The sequence below is a fragment of the Anolis sagrei genome, chromosome 1 (genome assembly GCF_037176765.1).
Source record: "Anolis sagrei isolate rAnoSag1 chromosome 1, rAnoSag1.mat, whole genome shotgun sequence".
NCBI classification, from domain to species: domain Eukaryota; kingdom Metazoa; phylum Chordata; class Lepidosauria; order Squamata; family Dactyloidae; genus Anolis; species Anolis sagrei.
The window spans coordinates 339,791,849-339,806,067 of record NC_090021.1 but is presented as its reverse complement, the minus strand read 5'-3'; the positions used below and the strand labels follow the sequence as shown (position 1 = coordinate 339,806,067).

Here is a 14,219-nt window from a genome sequence, read left to right as displayed (position 1 = left end):
GACCCCTGTGGACAAGATTGAGAGAACCAATACTTTATCAAGAAAGCCTTGAAGTTCCTGTTTGGTTTCATTAATAAAAGACTTTGTTGTACTTCTCAAGCCATCTGAAGATTCTTTTGTAGTGGAAACCTCTGAGAACCTCTCCTTAGGCCCCTGGCTTCCCGCTGGGCAAAGGTTACACATCCTGTATTTAAAGCCAACCAATTACAGGCCCAGCGGCGACAGAACATTGGCCAAAATTGGCACCAATACTCAATATGCCCAAATGTGAACACTGGTAGAGTTTGGGGAAAATGGACCTTGACATTTGAGAGTTGTAGTTGCAGGGATTTATGGTTTACCTACAATCAAAGAGCATTCTGAACCTCACCAACGATAGAATGGGGCCAAACGTCCCACATAGAACCCCCATGAGCAACAGAAAATACTGTGTTTTCTCCTGGACTTTGGTGACCCCTTTGACACCCCATGGGACCCCCCCCCCCAGGGGTCCCATCCCCCAGATTGAGAAACGCTGTTCTAAGGCTGCCTTTGCTCATTTGCACACATTATACAGCCATGAATCTCATTCACAAATACATTCATCCCCGCCCGGAGCGTTCGATCTCTTCTGGCCCCAACGTATCACAATCCAGCAGCGGAGACCTCAATCTCTGCATCACAAGGAGTAATTAAAAAGCAGCCTCGGTTGGAGGAAAAAACTTGGTACCAGCAGCCTCATTTGCACATTAATTGCTGCCATTCATCCTACAAATAATTTCAAAATGGAAGCACACTTCAAAAAAAAAATATTAAAGGCTGTTCGTAATGAAGAAAGGCATTCCCCAATCTGGAAAAAAAATATCTTGACATTTCGAGTAAATGCGCCTGGCTGGAAGAGGAGCGTGTTGAGATTACACAGGCGGCCGTGCATGCAATTATCACGGGGGAAAGGGGCGTTCAGCCAAGGCATTTGCGATAGGAAATAGATCAGAACCTGCCAAGGCTCGCCAACGTTTGACGGAGAAAATCAGGTTCATGATGTGGCTTCACGACTTGAGAATGGATGTGCCACTTAATCGAGGCCAGCGCTCAAGGGACTGACAGCCTTTCAGGAATCCAATCAGCAGTAAAGCCAACTGTCGCCGCTCATAAAACGCCAGATATGTTAAAATGTGATGCAGGGCCCACCCTGTGACCCGAGCAGGCTTTTAGGAGTCTACAGCAAGCACTTAACACAGATTACCTCTCATTAGAACTGGAGAGTCAAATAGGCAGGTACCATTACTCTCAATGTGCCGCCGTTATGCCTCCTCATTCAGCAGGGTTAGGGGCACAAGACCCCAGGGAAAGGGGAGGAACCAGGCATCGAAAAATGATACGTTTTCACCTGAATAAACCTCTCTAGGAGCTGGGGGTGGTGACGGCCGACAGGGAGCTCTGGCGTGGGCTGGTCCATGAGGTCACGAAGAGTCAGAGACGACTGAACGAATGAACAACAACAACAACAAACCTCTCTAAGAAACTCCAGTAACGGAGTCCACTGGATGTTTACCATAGAAGAGCGGGGGATGCCAGAAAAAAAACCCTCTTATGTTGTTTGAGGTTGTGGGAGAGGCTGCTGACCATGTGATCAGATCTGGGACTATTCAGACTGAGACTCCATTTTGCAAACCTCCTAGTTATTTGTTATGTATATGATTCAGTTTACTTGCTGCATTATAGACATATGTTTTGGTAGGCAGCTTCCTTAACTCTATGTTGTTTGAGGTTGTGGGAGGGGCTGCTGACCATGTGATCAGATCTGGGACTATTCAGACTGAGACTCCATTTTGCAAACCTCCTAGTTATTTGTTATGTATATGATTCAGTTTACTTTCTGCATTATAGATGTATGTTTTGGTAGGCAGCTTCCTTAACTCTATGTTGTTTGAGGTTGTGGGAGGGGCTGCAGACCATGTGATCAGATCTGCGACTATTCAGACTGAGACTCCATTTTGCAAACCTCCTAGTTATTTGTTATGTATATGATTCAGTTTGCTTACTGCATTATAGATGTATGTTTTGGTATGCAGCTTCCTTCACTCTATGTTGTTTGAGGTTGTGGGAGAGGCTGCTGACCATGTGATCAGATCTGGGACTATTCAGACTGACACTCCATTTTGCAAACTTCCTAGTTATTTGTTATGTATATGATTCAGTTTGCTTACTGCATTATAGATGTATGTTTTGGTATGCAACTTCCTTAACTCTATGTTGTTTGAGGTTGTGGGAGGAGCTGTAGACCATGTGATCAGATCTGGGACTATTCAGACTGAGACTCCATTTTGCAAACTTCCTAGTTATTTGTTATGTATATGATTCAGTTTGCTTATTGCATTATAGATGTATGTTTTGGTATGCAGCTTCCTTAACTCTATGTTATTTGAGTTGTGGGAGGAGCTGCTGACCATGTTATCAGATCTGGGACTATTCAGACTGAGACTCCATTTTGCAAACTTCCTAGTTATTTGTTATGTATATGATTCAGTTTGCTTACTGTATTATAGATGTATGTTTTGGTATGCAGCTTCCTTAACTCTGTTGCTTGAGGTTGTGGGAGGGGCTGAAAACCATGTGATCAGGTCTGGGACTATTCAGACTGAGACTCCATTTTGCAAACTTCCTAGTTATTTGTTATGTATATGATTCAGTTTGCTTACTGCATTATAGATGTATGTTTTGGTATGCAGCTTCCTTAACTCTATGTTGTTTGAGGTTGTGGGAGAGGCTGATGACCATGTGATCAGATCTGGGACTATTCAGACTGAGACTCCATTTTAGTGTCAGTGTTAAATATAAGAGAGCCCCCGATGGCACAGTGGGTTAAACCGCTGAGCTGCTAAACTTTGTGACTGAAAGGTTGCAGGTTCGAATCCGGGGAGTGACGTGACCTTCCGTTGTCAGGTTGCAGGTTCAAATCTGGGGAGTGGCGTGAGCTTCTGCTGTCAGCCCCAGCTTCTGTCAACTTAGTAGTTTGAAAACAAGCAAATGTGAGTAGATCAATAGGTACTGCTCTGGCGGGAAGAGAAGGGGATGCCAGAAGAAAGCCTTTCTATGTTGGAAATGCCAACCTTCTACAAACCTCCTACACTAGTCTTTGTTATGTATATCATTCAGTTTGCTTACTGCATTATAGACGTATGTTTTGGTATGCAGCTTCCTTAATTCTATGGTGTTTGAGGTTGTGGGAGGGGCTGCAGACCATGTGATCAGATCTGGGACTATTCAGACTGAGACTCCATTTTAGAAGTCAGTATTGTGCATTATTTAGGTTGTGTTCAGTTTGGATTAAGAGAGTATGCATTAGACATAAGACAGAGAAGAGACTGCAAGAGAATGCCTAAGAGAACTTACTGTTTCAACTGATAAGCAATGTTTTTGTATGCTGAATACATGAAGCCTGTAAGTAAAACAACCATATTTCTTTTAATGAAGATTATATATTTTTGTCTCTTGGGAGCATGATTTAAAACCAAATATATTTTATGGGAGAGTAGCTGTTTAGGGGCATCAATAGGGAGACCAAGGGTCTTGTTTATAAAGCTATTGCCCTCCCAACCCTGCTATATGCCTGTTTTGTGTGTGTGTGTGTGTGTCAGGAGTGACGAGAAACTGCAAGTTGCTTCTGGTGTGAGAGAATTGGCCATCTGCAAGGACGTTGCCCAGGGGACGCCTGGATGATTTGATGTTTTTATCATCCTTGTGGGAGGCTTCTCTCATGTCCCTGCATGAAGAGCTGGAGCTGGTAGAGAGAGCTCATCCGCCTCTCCCCGGATTCGAACCTGCGACCTGTCGGTCTTCAGTCCTGCCAGCACAGGGGTTTAACCCACTGCGCCTGTGAAAAGTGGACTGTCTACAGATGTCACATGCAACTCCAAGAACGATTCAACCAATGTTGCCTTTGAAAAATCCTGCAAATCTCTTGGGAAGACAGGCGGACAAACATCAGCGTGCTGGAAGAAGCAAAGGCCACCAGCATTGAAGCGATGGTCCTCCGCCATCTATTCTGCTGGACTGGCCATGTTGTCCAAATGCCCGACCACCATATCCCAAAGCTGTTGCTCTACTCCGAATTCAAGAATGGAAAAGGGAATGTTGGAGGACAGGAAAAGAGATTTAAAGATGGGCTCAAAGCCAACCTTAACAACTCTGGCATAGACACTGAGAACTGGGAAGCCCTGGACCTTGACTGCTCCAGTTGGAGGTCAGCTGTGACCAGCAGTGCTGTAGAATTTGAAGAGGCAGGAATGGATGGCAAAAGAGAGAAACATGCCAAGAAAAAGGCATGTCAAGCCAACCTCAACCGGGACCGCCTTCCATCTGGAAGCCAACGCCCTCACTGTAGGAGAACATGCAGGTCAAGAATTGGGCTCCACAGTCACCTACTGTGCCAGGACACCAAACTTGGAATCTTACTCGTTCAACAAGGGATTGCTTTAACTGGAGGTCAGCTGTGACCAGCAATGCTGTAGAATTTGAAGAGGCACAAATGGAGGGCAAAAGAGAGAAATGTGCCAAGAGGAAGGCACGTCAAGCCAACCCTGACCGGGACCGCCTTCTGTCTGGAAACCGATGCCCTCACTGCGGGAGAAGATGCAGGTCAAGAAAAGGGCTCCACAGTCAACTACAGACCCGCCACCAGTACACCAAACTTGGAAGACAATCTTACTCAGTCAACGAAGGATAGTCTCCAAGTAAATTCTCCGGCAGTGAGGGCATTGGTTTCCAGACGGAAGGCAGTCCTGGTCGGGTTTCCCTTGATGCGTCTTCCTCTTGGCACATTTTTCTCTTTCACCCTCCATTTGTGCCTCTCCAAATTCTACAGTACTGCTGGTCACAGTTGGTCTCCAGCTAGAACACTCAAGGGTCAGGGCTTCCCAGTTCTCGGTGTGTAGGCTTGCACGCCTTGTCCCACTCCCCTCTTGCTGTAACTTGATTGAAATGCACGGCTCCCCCTTCCACATACGACCCATTGCTCTTAATCTTTCTTTTGAGCTCCAGTCACGGTAAAATTGCTTCGCAGGATACAAAACCGGGCCATCTGTTCTGGCCGCAGCTGCAGCTTCACAACCCAAGTTGAAACCCCAAAGGAGAGGCCTTTCCCTTTCTCCCCTTCGCCACCACCTCCCCAAACAAAACAAAAAGCCCCTTCCCCATCCTCACCTCTTCCTTTTCAGAAAATGCTTTCAAACCGAGTCCCACCGCATAAAAGCACAACGGCATGCAAGGGGAGGGACGGAAGAATGGCATGCAGTCTCAACACTTCTGCTTGGTGCCCCCCCCCCTTTTGACAGAAGTACTGTTTTCAAATAAAGGTTGGGATGTTGTTGGATAGTCTCAACGACTGAGTAGAACCAATGAATCAGTTGCTGAAGGTGTCAAGAATCATAGAATCATAGAATCCTAGAGTTGGAAGAGACCTCCTGGGCCATCCAGTCCAACCCCATTCTGCCAAGAAGCAGGAATATTGCATTCAAATCACCCCTGACAAATGGCCATCCAGCCTCTGCTTAAAAGCTTCCAAAGAAGGAGCCTCCACCACACTCCAGGGCAGAGAGTTCCACTGCTGAACGGCTCTCACGGTCAGGAAGTTCTTCCTCGTGTTCAGATGGAATCTCCTCTCTTGTAGTTTGAAGGTATTGTTCCATTGCGTCCTAGTCTCCAAGGAAGCAGAAAACAAGTTCGCTCCCTTTTCCCTGTGACTTCCCCTCCTAGTGTGATACATCTCCCCTCTCAGCCTTCTTTTCTGTAGGCTAAACATGGCCAGCTCTTTCAGCTGCTCCTCATAGAGCTTGTTCTCCAGACCCTTGGATCATTTTAGTCACCCTCCTCTGGACAAGGGCAGCTCTATAAGACTAATTCTGCCAGTCTGCAATTTCTCTCGACTATACTTTGGAAAACCTATTTTGCCTAGGGTTTATTTATTTATTGAATGAGAGGTATTCGAAAAGAGGCAAAATGTAGTTAACGGAACACTAACAAAAATAAAAAAGCTGCAAAGCCCAGCAAGTCAGACTTCAATTTATAAGGGCGAAGGGATTATGAATAAGTCAGTCAAGAGGGTAAAGAGCTTGCAAGGACAGAACTAAACAAGGGAAGAAAACTCTTTGAAGAAAATGACCAAAAAGCCATTCAAGAAACACAAGAAAACAGGACCCAAAAGTGACATCTCTCCAAATCTGAACCTTTCTAACCAACTGTAATTGGGGCTAACAGGGATATATGTCATCAGGTGCATCTATATCAAGTTTGGGCAAACTTAGGCCCTCCAGGTGTTTTGGACTTCAATTCCCAACAATTCCTACTACCCTCAGGCCCTTTCCTTTCCCCCCTCAGCCACTTCAATGGGAAAAGAATGGGAAAAGGACAGGGGTTGTGTTACAACATCTAGTCTCCAGAGTGGCAGAAAACAAGCTGCCCCCTTTCTTCTCAATGGGACACCCTTTCAAATGTTTAAACAAATCATCTACCATTTCCCCTACACATCTCCAGACTACCCAGCTCCCAAAATGAGAAGAATTAATTAGATCAGTCCAAGTAATCACTTGACTACCAATGCAATGAAATTATGTGGGATGACAAAGACATGCAGACAATTTTTGACAGTCACAAATACAGAGTTTTGCAGCCTTGGACCATATGTGCATGGCAGTTGATGCAACATGTCTGATACTATTGGAACTAAAGCAAGCTGCAATGGTGCTGCAGGGCTGGCCAATGTATGGCATGTCAGTTAGACACTCAGTATTCTGCCTGGAAATCTCCAGGAAAAGGATAAAGAAATGCAACAGAGCTATGAGCCACAGCCATCTTTCTAAAACAGACTGAGAATCACCTTTTATATTTGGTGTGTATGTTTGTGTGTGTATGTTGTTGTTCATTCGTTCGGTCATCTCCGACTCTGGTTAAGTGAACGAACACAGAGAGTGCTCACTAATGCTTCCTCTTCATCTTGGAAAGAAGTGACGAGCGGAGTGCCGCAGGGTTCCGTCCTGGGCCCGGTCCTGTTCAACATCTTTATTAATGACTTAGATGAAGGGCTAGAAGGCATGATCATCAAGTTTGCAGACGACACCAAATTGGGAGGGATAGCCAATAGTCCAGAGGACAGGAGCAGAATTCAAAACGATCTTGACAGATTAGAGAGATGATGGGCCAAAACTCACAAAATGAAGTTCAACAGTGACAAATGCAAGATACTCCACTTTGGCAGAAAAAATGAAATGCAAAGATACAGAATGGGTGACGCCTGGCTCGAGAGCAGTACGTGTGAAAAAGATCTTGGAGTCCTCGTAGACAACAAGTTAAACATGAGCCAACAATGTGATGTGGCGGCAAAAAAAGCCAATGGGATTTTGGCCTGCATCAATAGGAGCATAGTGTCTAGATCTAAGGAAGTAATGCTACCCCTCTATTCTGCTTTGGTTAGACCACATCTGGAATATTGTGTCCAATTCTGGGCACCACAATTCAAGAGAGATATTGACAAGCTGGAATGTGTCCAGAGGAGGGTGACTAAAATGATCAAGGGTCTGGAGAACAAGCCCTATGAGGAGCGGCTTAGGGAACTGGGCATGTTTAGCCTGAAGAAGAGAAGGCTGAGAGGAGATATGATAGCCATGTATAAATATGTGAGAGGAAGCCACAGGGAGGAGGGAGCAAGCTTGTTTTCTGCTTCCTTGGAGACTAGGACGCAATGGAACAATGGCTTCAAACTACAAGAGAGGAGATTCCATCTGAACATTAGGAAGAACTTCCTGACTGTGAGAGCCGTTCAGCAGTGGAATTCTCTGCCCCGGAGTGTGGTGGAGGCTCCTTCTTTGGAAGCTTTTAAGCAGAGGCTGGATGGCCATTTGTCAGGGGTGATTTGAATGCAATATTCCTGCTTCTTGGCAGAATGGGGTTGGAATGGATGGCCCTTGAGGTCTCTTCCAACTCTTTGATTCTATGATTCTATGATTCTATGATTCTTCGTGACCTCATGGACCAGCCCATGCCAGAGCTCCCTGTCGGCCGTCACCACCCCCAGCTCTTTCAAGGTCAGTCCAGTCCCTTCAAGGATGCCATCCATCCATCTTGCCCTTGGTCGGCCTCTCTTCCTTTTGCCTTCCATTTTCCCCAGCATCATTGTCTTCTCTAGGCTTTGCTGTCTCCTCATGATGTGGCCAAAGTACTTCAACTTTGTCTCTATTCTCCTTCCCTCCAGTGAGCAGTCGGGCTTTCTTTCCTGGAGGATGGACTGGTTGGATCTTCTCGCAGTCCAAGGCACTCTCAGAACTTTCCTCCAACACCACAGCTCAAAAGCATCGATCTTCCTTCGCTCAGCCTTCCCTAAGGCCCAGCTCTCACATCCGTAGGTGACTACAGGGAATACCATGGCTTTGAATAGGCAATGGATCTTTGTTGCCAGTCTGATGTCTCTACTCTTTACTATTTTGTCGAGACTGGACATTGCTCTCCTCCCAAGAAGGAAGCGTCTCCTGATTTCCTGGCCACAGTCTGCATCTGTAGTCATCTTTGCGCCTAAAAATACAAAGTCTGTCACGGCCTCCACATTTTCTCCCTCTATTTTCCAGTTGTCAATCATTCTTGTTGCCATCATCTTGGTTTTTTTTTTTTTATGTTTAGCTGCAACCCAGCTTTTGCGCTTTTTGCTTGTGTGTGTATATGAAATATATATTCCATTATTTTCGGTTTTCATTCCATGTGTTGTTTTACAGCCCCAGAATTAACTACAGCTGTATTTCAATTAATTGCTTCCAATAAAGCAATTATATTTCCCCTCTTCTTTCCGTAAACAAGTGAGCATCTTTCTGCCTCAACGAACCTTTGAGGATGAGTTGTTAGGCAGGACGAGGCTTGTATAATTGCACAGGATTCTCTATTCGTTGCTTTCGTTGTTTATAGATTGTTCATTAACTGGCTTTAATTTATTTTGATGCCCTGATCAGTTTTAAACTTTTTGAATTTGGGGAGATGCTGGCGGGGTATAAATAAAGATTATTATTATTATTATTATTATTATTATTGGTGTCAGAAGTGGGATATTCCTTTCCAATGTGGGAAAGTTATTCATAACTTGAAGGCCCCCCCAGAACTATTCCACTGTGTGGTTATCAAGCCTAGAAGGAACAACAGATGCTTTTTCACCGGGGAAGCCAAAAGACACCCCTGAGTTGAAAGGATCCCCAACCATAACAAGACCCAGTAAATATAGGGAGTTTGGCTTGTTTCCCCCACAGTCGTCTCTGGCTAATTGAAGTCCTGGTTGTGGCAATCTTGTTTGAAGCTATGCAGAGAAGTCTGGGGCAGCCAATTTGCAGGGGAAGGTCTCTGTGAGCGAGTGCCCTTATTAGCACAATAAAGACTACACATCCCGATTCAAACTGCTCATTATTTCCCACCGTTCTTTATTTCTCTTCCTTCCTTCCTTCTTCTCTATGCCATGCAAGTCCTTCAAGAGACAGGGATTTTCTCTCGGGAGAGACAAGCAGCTCAGAAGACAGACAAAAAGGATTTCTCTACTTCAAGCTGCGAATCTCCTTTGCTACTGCCTGGCTTCCGTGGTCTTTCCCACAGAAATTTCCACGTCTGCCTCACTGGCCTAGGAAAAAGCACGGAATAGGCCTTCATAGAAGCAAGGTCTGTACACAAATGCACAACCGCCACCCAACACAATGCGTGTCTGTGCCAATCTTACCCGACTTGGAAGGCCGTCCTGCAAAAGGGTTTGCTGCAACGCTCCGGGAGCCACTTCTTCCAGGTGCAACACGTGGCCAAGCTCTCGCAGCTCCTCCTGCCCGAGGGTCCCGGTTCCAGTGACGTCAAAGCTGTCAAAGAGTTCCTTGAGGTGGGCTTCATACTGGTCCTGCTCAGCTTCATCCATCCCATAGCCCACAGCTCTCAACTGTTCGGGGGACGGGGAAAGGAGAAGAGAAGGAAAACGCAACGTCAGCAACGGAGACCACCTTGCATGAACTGCTGATTCAAGAACAACCACAAACCAACATAAAGTGCTGAAGGGTTTGGTGGGCATTGACCTTGAGTTTTGGAAGTTGTAGTTCATCTACATCCAGAGAGCACAGTGGACTCAAAAAAAGGATGGATCTGGACCAAACTTGGCACAAATATGCAACATGCCCAAATGTGAACACTGGTAGACAATTCCAGACAGAATTTTTGCTCCAAATATAAACACTTTGTGCACATCTCTCTGCTTCCACCTCCTTTGATCATCCAGGACAATGTTTCTCAACCTTCCTGATGCCACGACCCCTTAATACAGTTCCTCATGTTGTGCAAACCCCCAACCATAACATTATTTTCGTTGCTACTTCATAACTGCAATTCCAGACAGAATTTTTGCTTGAAATATAAACACTTCGGCGGTGAGCAGGGGAGCATTTGCACAGCTAAAGCTCGTGCGCCAGCTGCGCCCGTACCTTGGGAAGTCTGACTCGGCCACGGTAGTCCACGCTCTGGTTACATCCTGTTTAGACTACTGCAACGCTCTCTACGTGGGGTTGCCTTTGAAGACGGCTCGGAAGCTTCGACTAGACCAACTCTCGGCAGCCATGATTTTAACAGGAGCGGAGCGCAGGGAGCATACAACCTCCCTGTTGCGCCAACTCCACTGGCTACCGATCTGCTACCGGGCTCAATTCAAAGTGCTGGCGTTGGCCTTTAAAGCCCTAAACGGTTCCAGCCCAAGCTACCTATCCGACCGCATCTCTGCCTATGAACCCACCAGGACTTTGAGATCTTCTGGGGAGGCCCTGCTCTCGATCTCGCCTGCATCACAGGCACAGCTGGCGGAGACGAGAGATAGGGCCTTCTCGGTGGTGGCCCCTCGGCTGTGGAACGCCCTTCCCACGGACATTAGACTAGCTCCATCATTAATGGTATTCCGCAAAAAAGTGAAAACCTGGTTGTTTGAGCAGGCGTTCGAATAGTCAGTGCAATGAGTGTAATGAACATAGGAATGGAACAATGGATGACGGATCTGGATCATGTTTTTCAGTGACGAGACGCTAGTGAATGGCTTTTGTTGTTAATTGTATATTATTGTATAATGTGTTATGATGTTAACTGTTTTTTTATACCGTGTTATTGTAGCATTGAATTTTTGCTGTTCTTGTTGTTAACCGCTGTGAGTCGCCTAAGGGCTGAGAACAGCGGTATGCAAATTAAGTAAATAATAATAATAATAACAACAACAACAACTTCATGCACATCTTTCCTCTTCCGCCTCCCTTGATCATCCAGGACAATGTTTCTCAACCTTCCTGATGCCTCAACCCTTTAATACAGTTCCTCATGTTGTGGTGACCCCCAACCATAACATTATTTTCGTTGCTACTTCATAACTGTAGTTTTGCTACTGTTATGAATCATAATGTAAATTATCTGATTTGCATGATGCATTTTCATTCACTGGACCAAATTTGGCACAAATATCCAATACGTCCAAATTTGAATACTGGTGGGGTTGGGGGAAGATTGATTTTGTCATTTGGGAGTTGTAGTTGCTGGGATTTATAATTCACCTACAATCAAAGAGCATGCTTTACTCCACCAACAATGGAATTGAACCAAACTTGGCACACAGAACTCCCATGACCAACAGGAAATCCTGGATGGGTTTGTTGAGCATTGACTTTGAGTTTTGGAGTTGGAGTTCAACTACATCCAGAAAACACTGTGGACTCAAACTACGATAGATCAGGATCAAACTTGAAATGAATCCTCAATATACCCAAATGTGAACACTGGTAGAGTTTGAGGGAATATAGACCTTGACATCTGGGAGTTGTAGTTGGTGAAATTTATAGTTCACCTACAATCAAAGAGCATTCTGAACTCCACCAAGGATGGAATTGAACCAAACCTTCCACACAGAACTCCCATGGCCAACAGAAAATACTGGAGAGTTTGGTGAGCATTAAACTTGAGTTTGGGAGTTGTAGTTCAACTACATCCAGAGAGCACTGTGGACTCAAACACTGATAGATCTGGACCAAACTTGGCACAAATTCTCAATATGCCCAAATGGTAACACTGGTAGAGTTTGGGGGGAAATAGACCTTGACATTTAGGAGTTCTAGTTGCTGGGATTTATAGTTCACCTACAATCAAAGAGCATTCTGAACTCCACCAGCTATGGAATTGAACCAATTTTGGCATACAGAACTCCCATGACCAACAGATAATACTAGAAGGGTTTGGTGAGCATTGAACTTGAGATTGGGAGTTGTAGCTCACCTATATCCAGAGAGCATTGTGGACTCAAACAATGATAGATCTGGACCAAACCTGGCACAAATTCTCAATATGCCCAAATTGGTGGAAGGATTTGGTGTGTGTTTCCAAAAAGGAAGAGAAGGACAGGTGGAGAGATCTTCAGCCTTCTCTGCCAAAGGGGTTCCTAAGACCACCAGAAATAGATGTTTTCTGATGGTCTTTGGTGACCCCTCTGAAACCCCCTCGTGACCCCCCTTCCCAGGGGTCCCAACCCCCAGGTTGAGAAAACTGAACTGTGGCTTCCAGCAACATTCAAGACTACACAATAGGATCTGTCCAGTTGGGAGTTTGGAAGATAGCTTCAAACTGCTGTTTCAGGTCCTGGTTTGGCATTCACATTATCAAGATGGCATTGGTTCACACATCACAATGCATTTTTTAAAACCATTGTTTCACCTTTTATCTGAACCCTCTTAGTCTTTCGTGGCATGAACTGCCACTGACAAGGTCACACTCTGTCAGATACTATCTGTGTGCATATCCTCTCCCTCTTTCTCTATGAGCTACAATAGTAGAAGTTCAGCTGCATATGCAAAGATTGGGCTCAGGTGAATGGTGAAAACTCTTAGCAACAATGCCTGTGAAGTCCTCAGAGGGGGATCCACAGCAGGTCGATCTGGACTGACTGGTCTATCTCTGAGGGACATGCAATAGTTTGCGGAGTTCCTGGCTATTATTTAACAAGAGCCGCCGCATAATGACTTCCTTCTTGCCCTAAATTATGTGCACATGTGCCTTCAAGTTGCTTGCCATGACCAAATCAGAGTTTTCTTAGGTAAGACTTACCCAGAGGTGGTTTTGCCAGTTCCTCCCTCTGAAATATTACTTACTCCGCTTGGGATTCTCATAGGTGACCTCCCATCCAAGTATGAACCAGGGCTGACCTCAGATAGCTTCCAAGGTTATTTATTTAACATGTCAGGAGCAAACCAAACAGTTGTATTGCATTTTTAACTAACAAATTAACTAACAAAGCACAAAGTTTGCAAGCTTGGTAGTTGATTAAATGTCCTTTGACCAGTATCTGGCCACTTGGAGTGCCTCTGGTGTTGCTTCAAGAAGGTCCTCCCTTGTGCATGTGGCAGGGCTCAGGTTGCATCACAGCAGGTGCTCAGTGGTTTGCTCTTCTCCACACTCGCATGTCATGGATTCAACTTTGTGGCCCCATTTCTTAAGGTTGGCTCTGCATCTCGTGGTGCCAGAGCGCAGCCTGTTCAGTGCCTTTCAGGTTGCCCAGTCCTCTGTGTGGCCAGGGGCAAGTCTCTCATTTGGTATCAGCCATTGGTTGAGGTTCTCAGTTTGCGCCTGCCACTTTTGGACTCTCGCTTGCAGAGGCGTTCCAGCGAGTGTCTCTGTAGATCTTAGAAAACTATTTCTTTAGGTGATTTAGGCCCTAGATCCCTAAATCATACAGCTATAGAATTTTGTGTGGAAGGGCATGAACTAGGCTAATGGTATTCAAAACACTCTAACCTCTTAACCACTGCAGGAGTCTACTGTATATACAAGTAAGATTGTCCCCAAGGTCAGTGTACTGGCGGTGGGTCCATAGGTGTCCATGGAGCCCTATTCTTGATCTGCATGTTCTCCTGCAGTGAGGGCATCGGTTTCCAGGTGGAAGGCGGTCCCGGCCGGGGTTGGCTTGACACGCCTTCCTCTTGGCACGTTTCTCTCTTTCACCCTCCATTAGTGCCTCTTCAAATTCTACAGCACTGCTGGTCACAGCTGACCTTCAGCTGGAGCGCTCAAGGGCCAGGGCTTCCCAATTCTCGGTGTCTATGCCACAGTTTTTAAGGTTGGCTTTAAGCCCATCTTTAATTCTCTTTTCCTGCCCACCAACATTCCGTTTTCTGTTCTTGAGTTTGGAGTAGAGCAACTGCTTTGGGAGACAGTGGTCA

At 45.5% G+C, this 14,219-nt stretch overlaps 1 protein-coding gene across 10 annotated transcripts in view; it reads right to left on the bottom strand.

The window, feature by feature from the left end:
- NIN (ninein) overlaps nt 1-14,219 on the bottom strand; it is a 188,166-nt gene that overhangs the window by 136,678 nt on the left and 37,269 nt on the right. For all 10 annotated transcript variants that reach the window (XM_060753002.2, XM_067463133.1, XM_067463134.1 and 7 more), the window contains exon 3: nt 9,722-9,928. In XM_060753002.2, coding sequence (XP_060608985.2) covers nt 9,722-9,907 — 186 coding nt within the window. In that variant the 5' untranslated portion in view covers nt 9,908-9,928. The remainder of the gene's footprint in view (nt 1-9,721; nt 9,929-14,219) is intronic.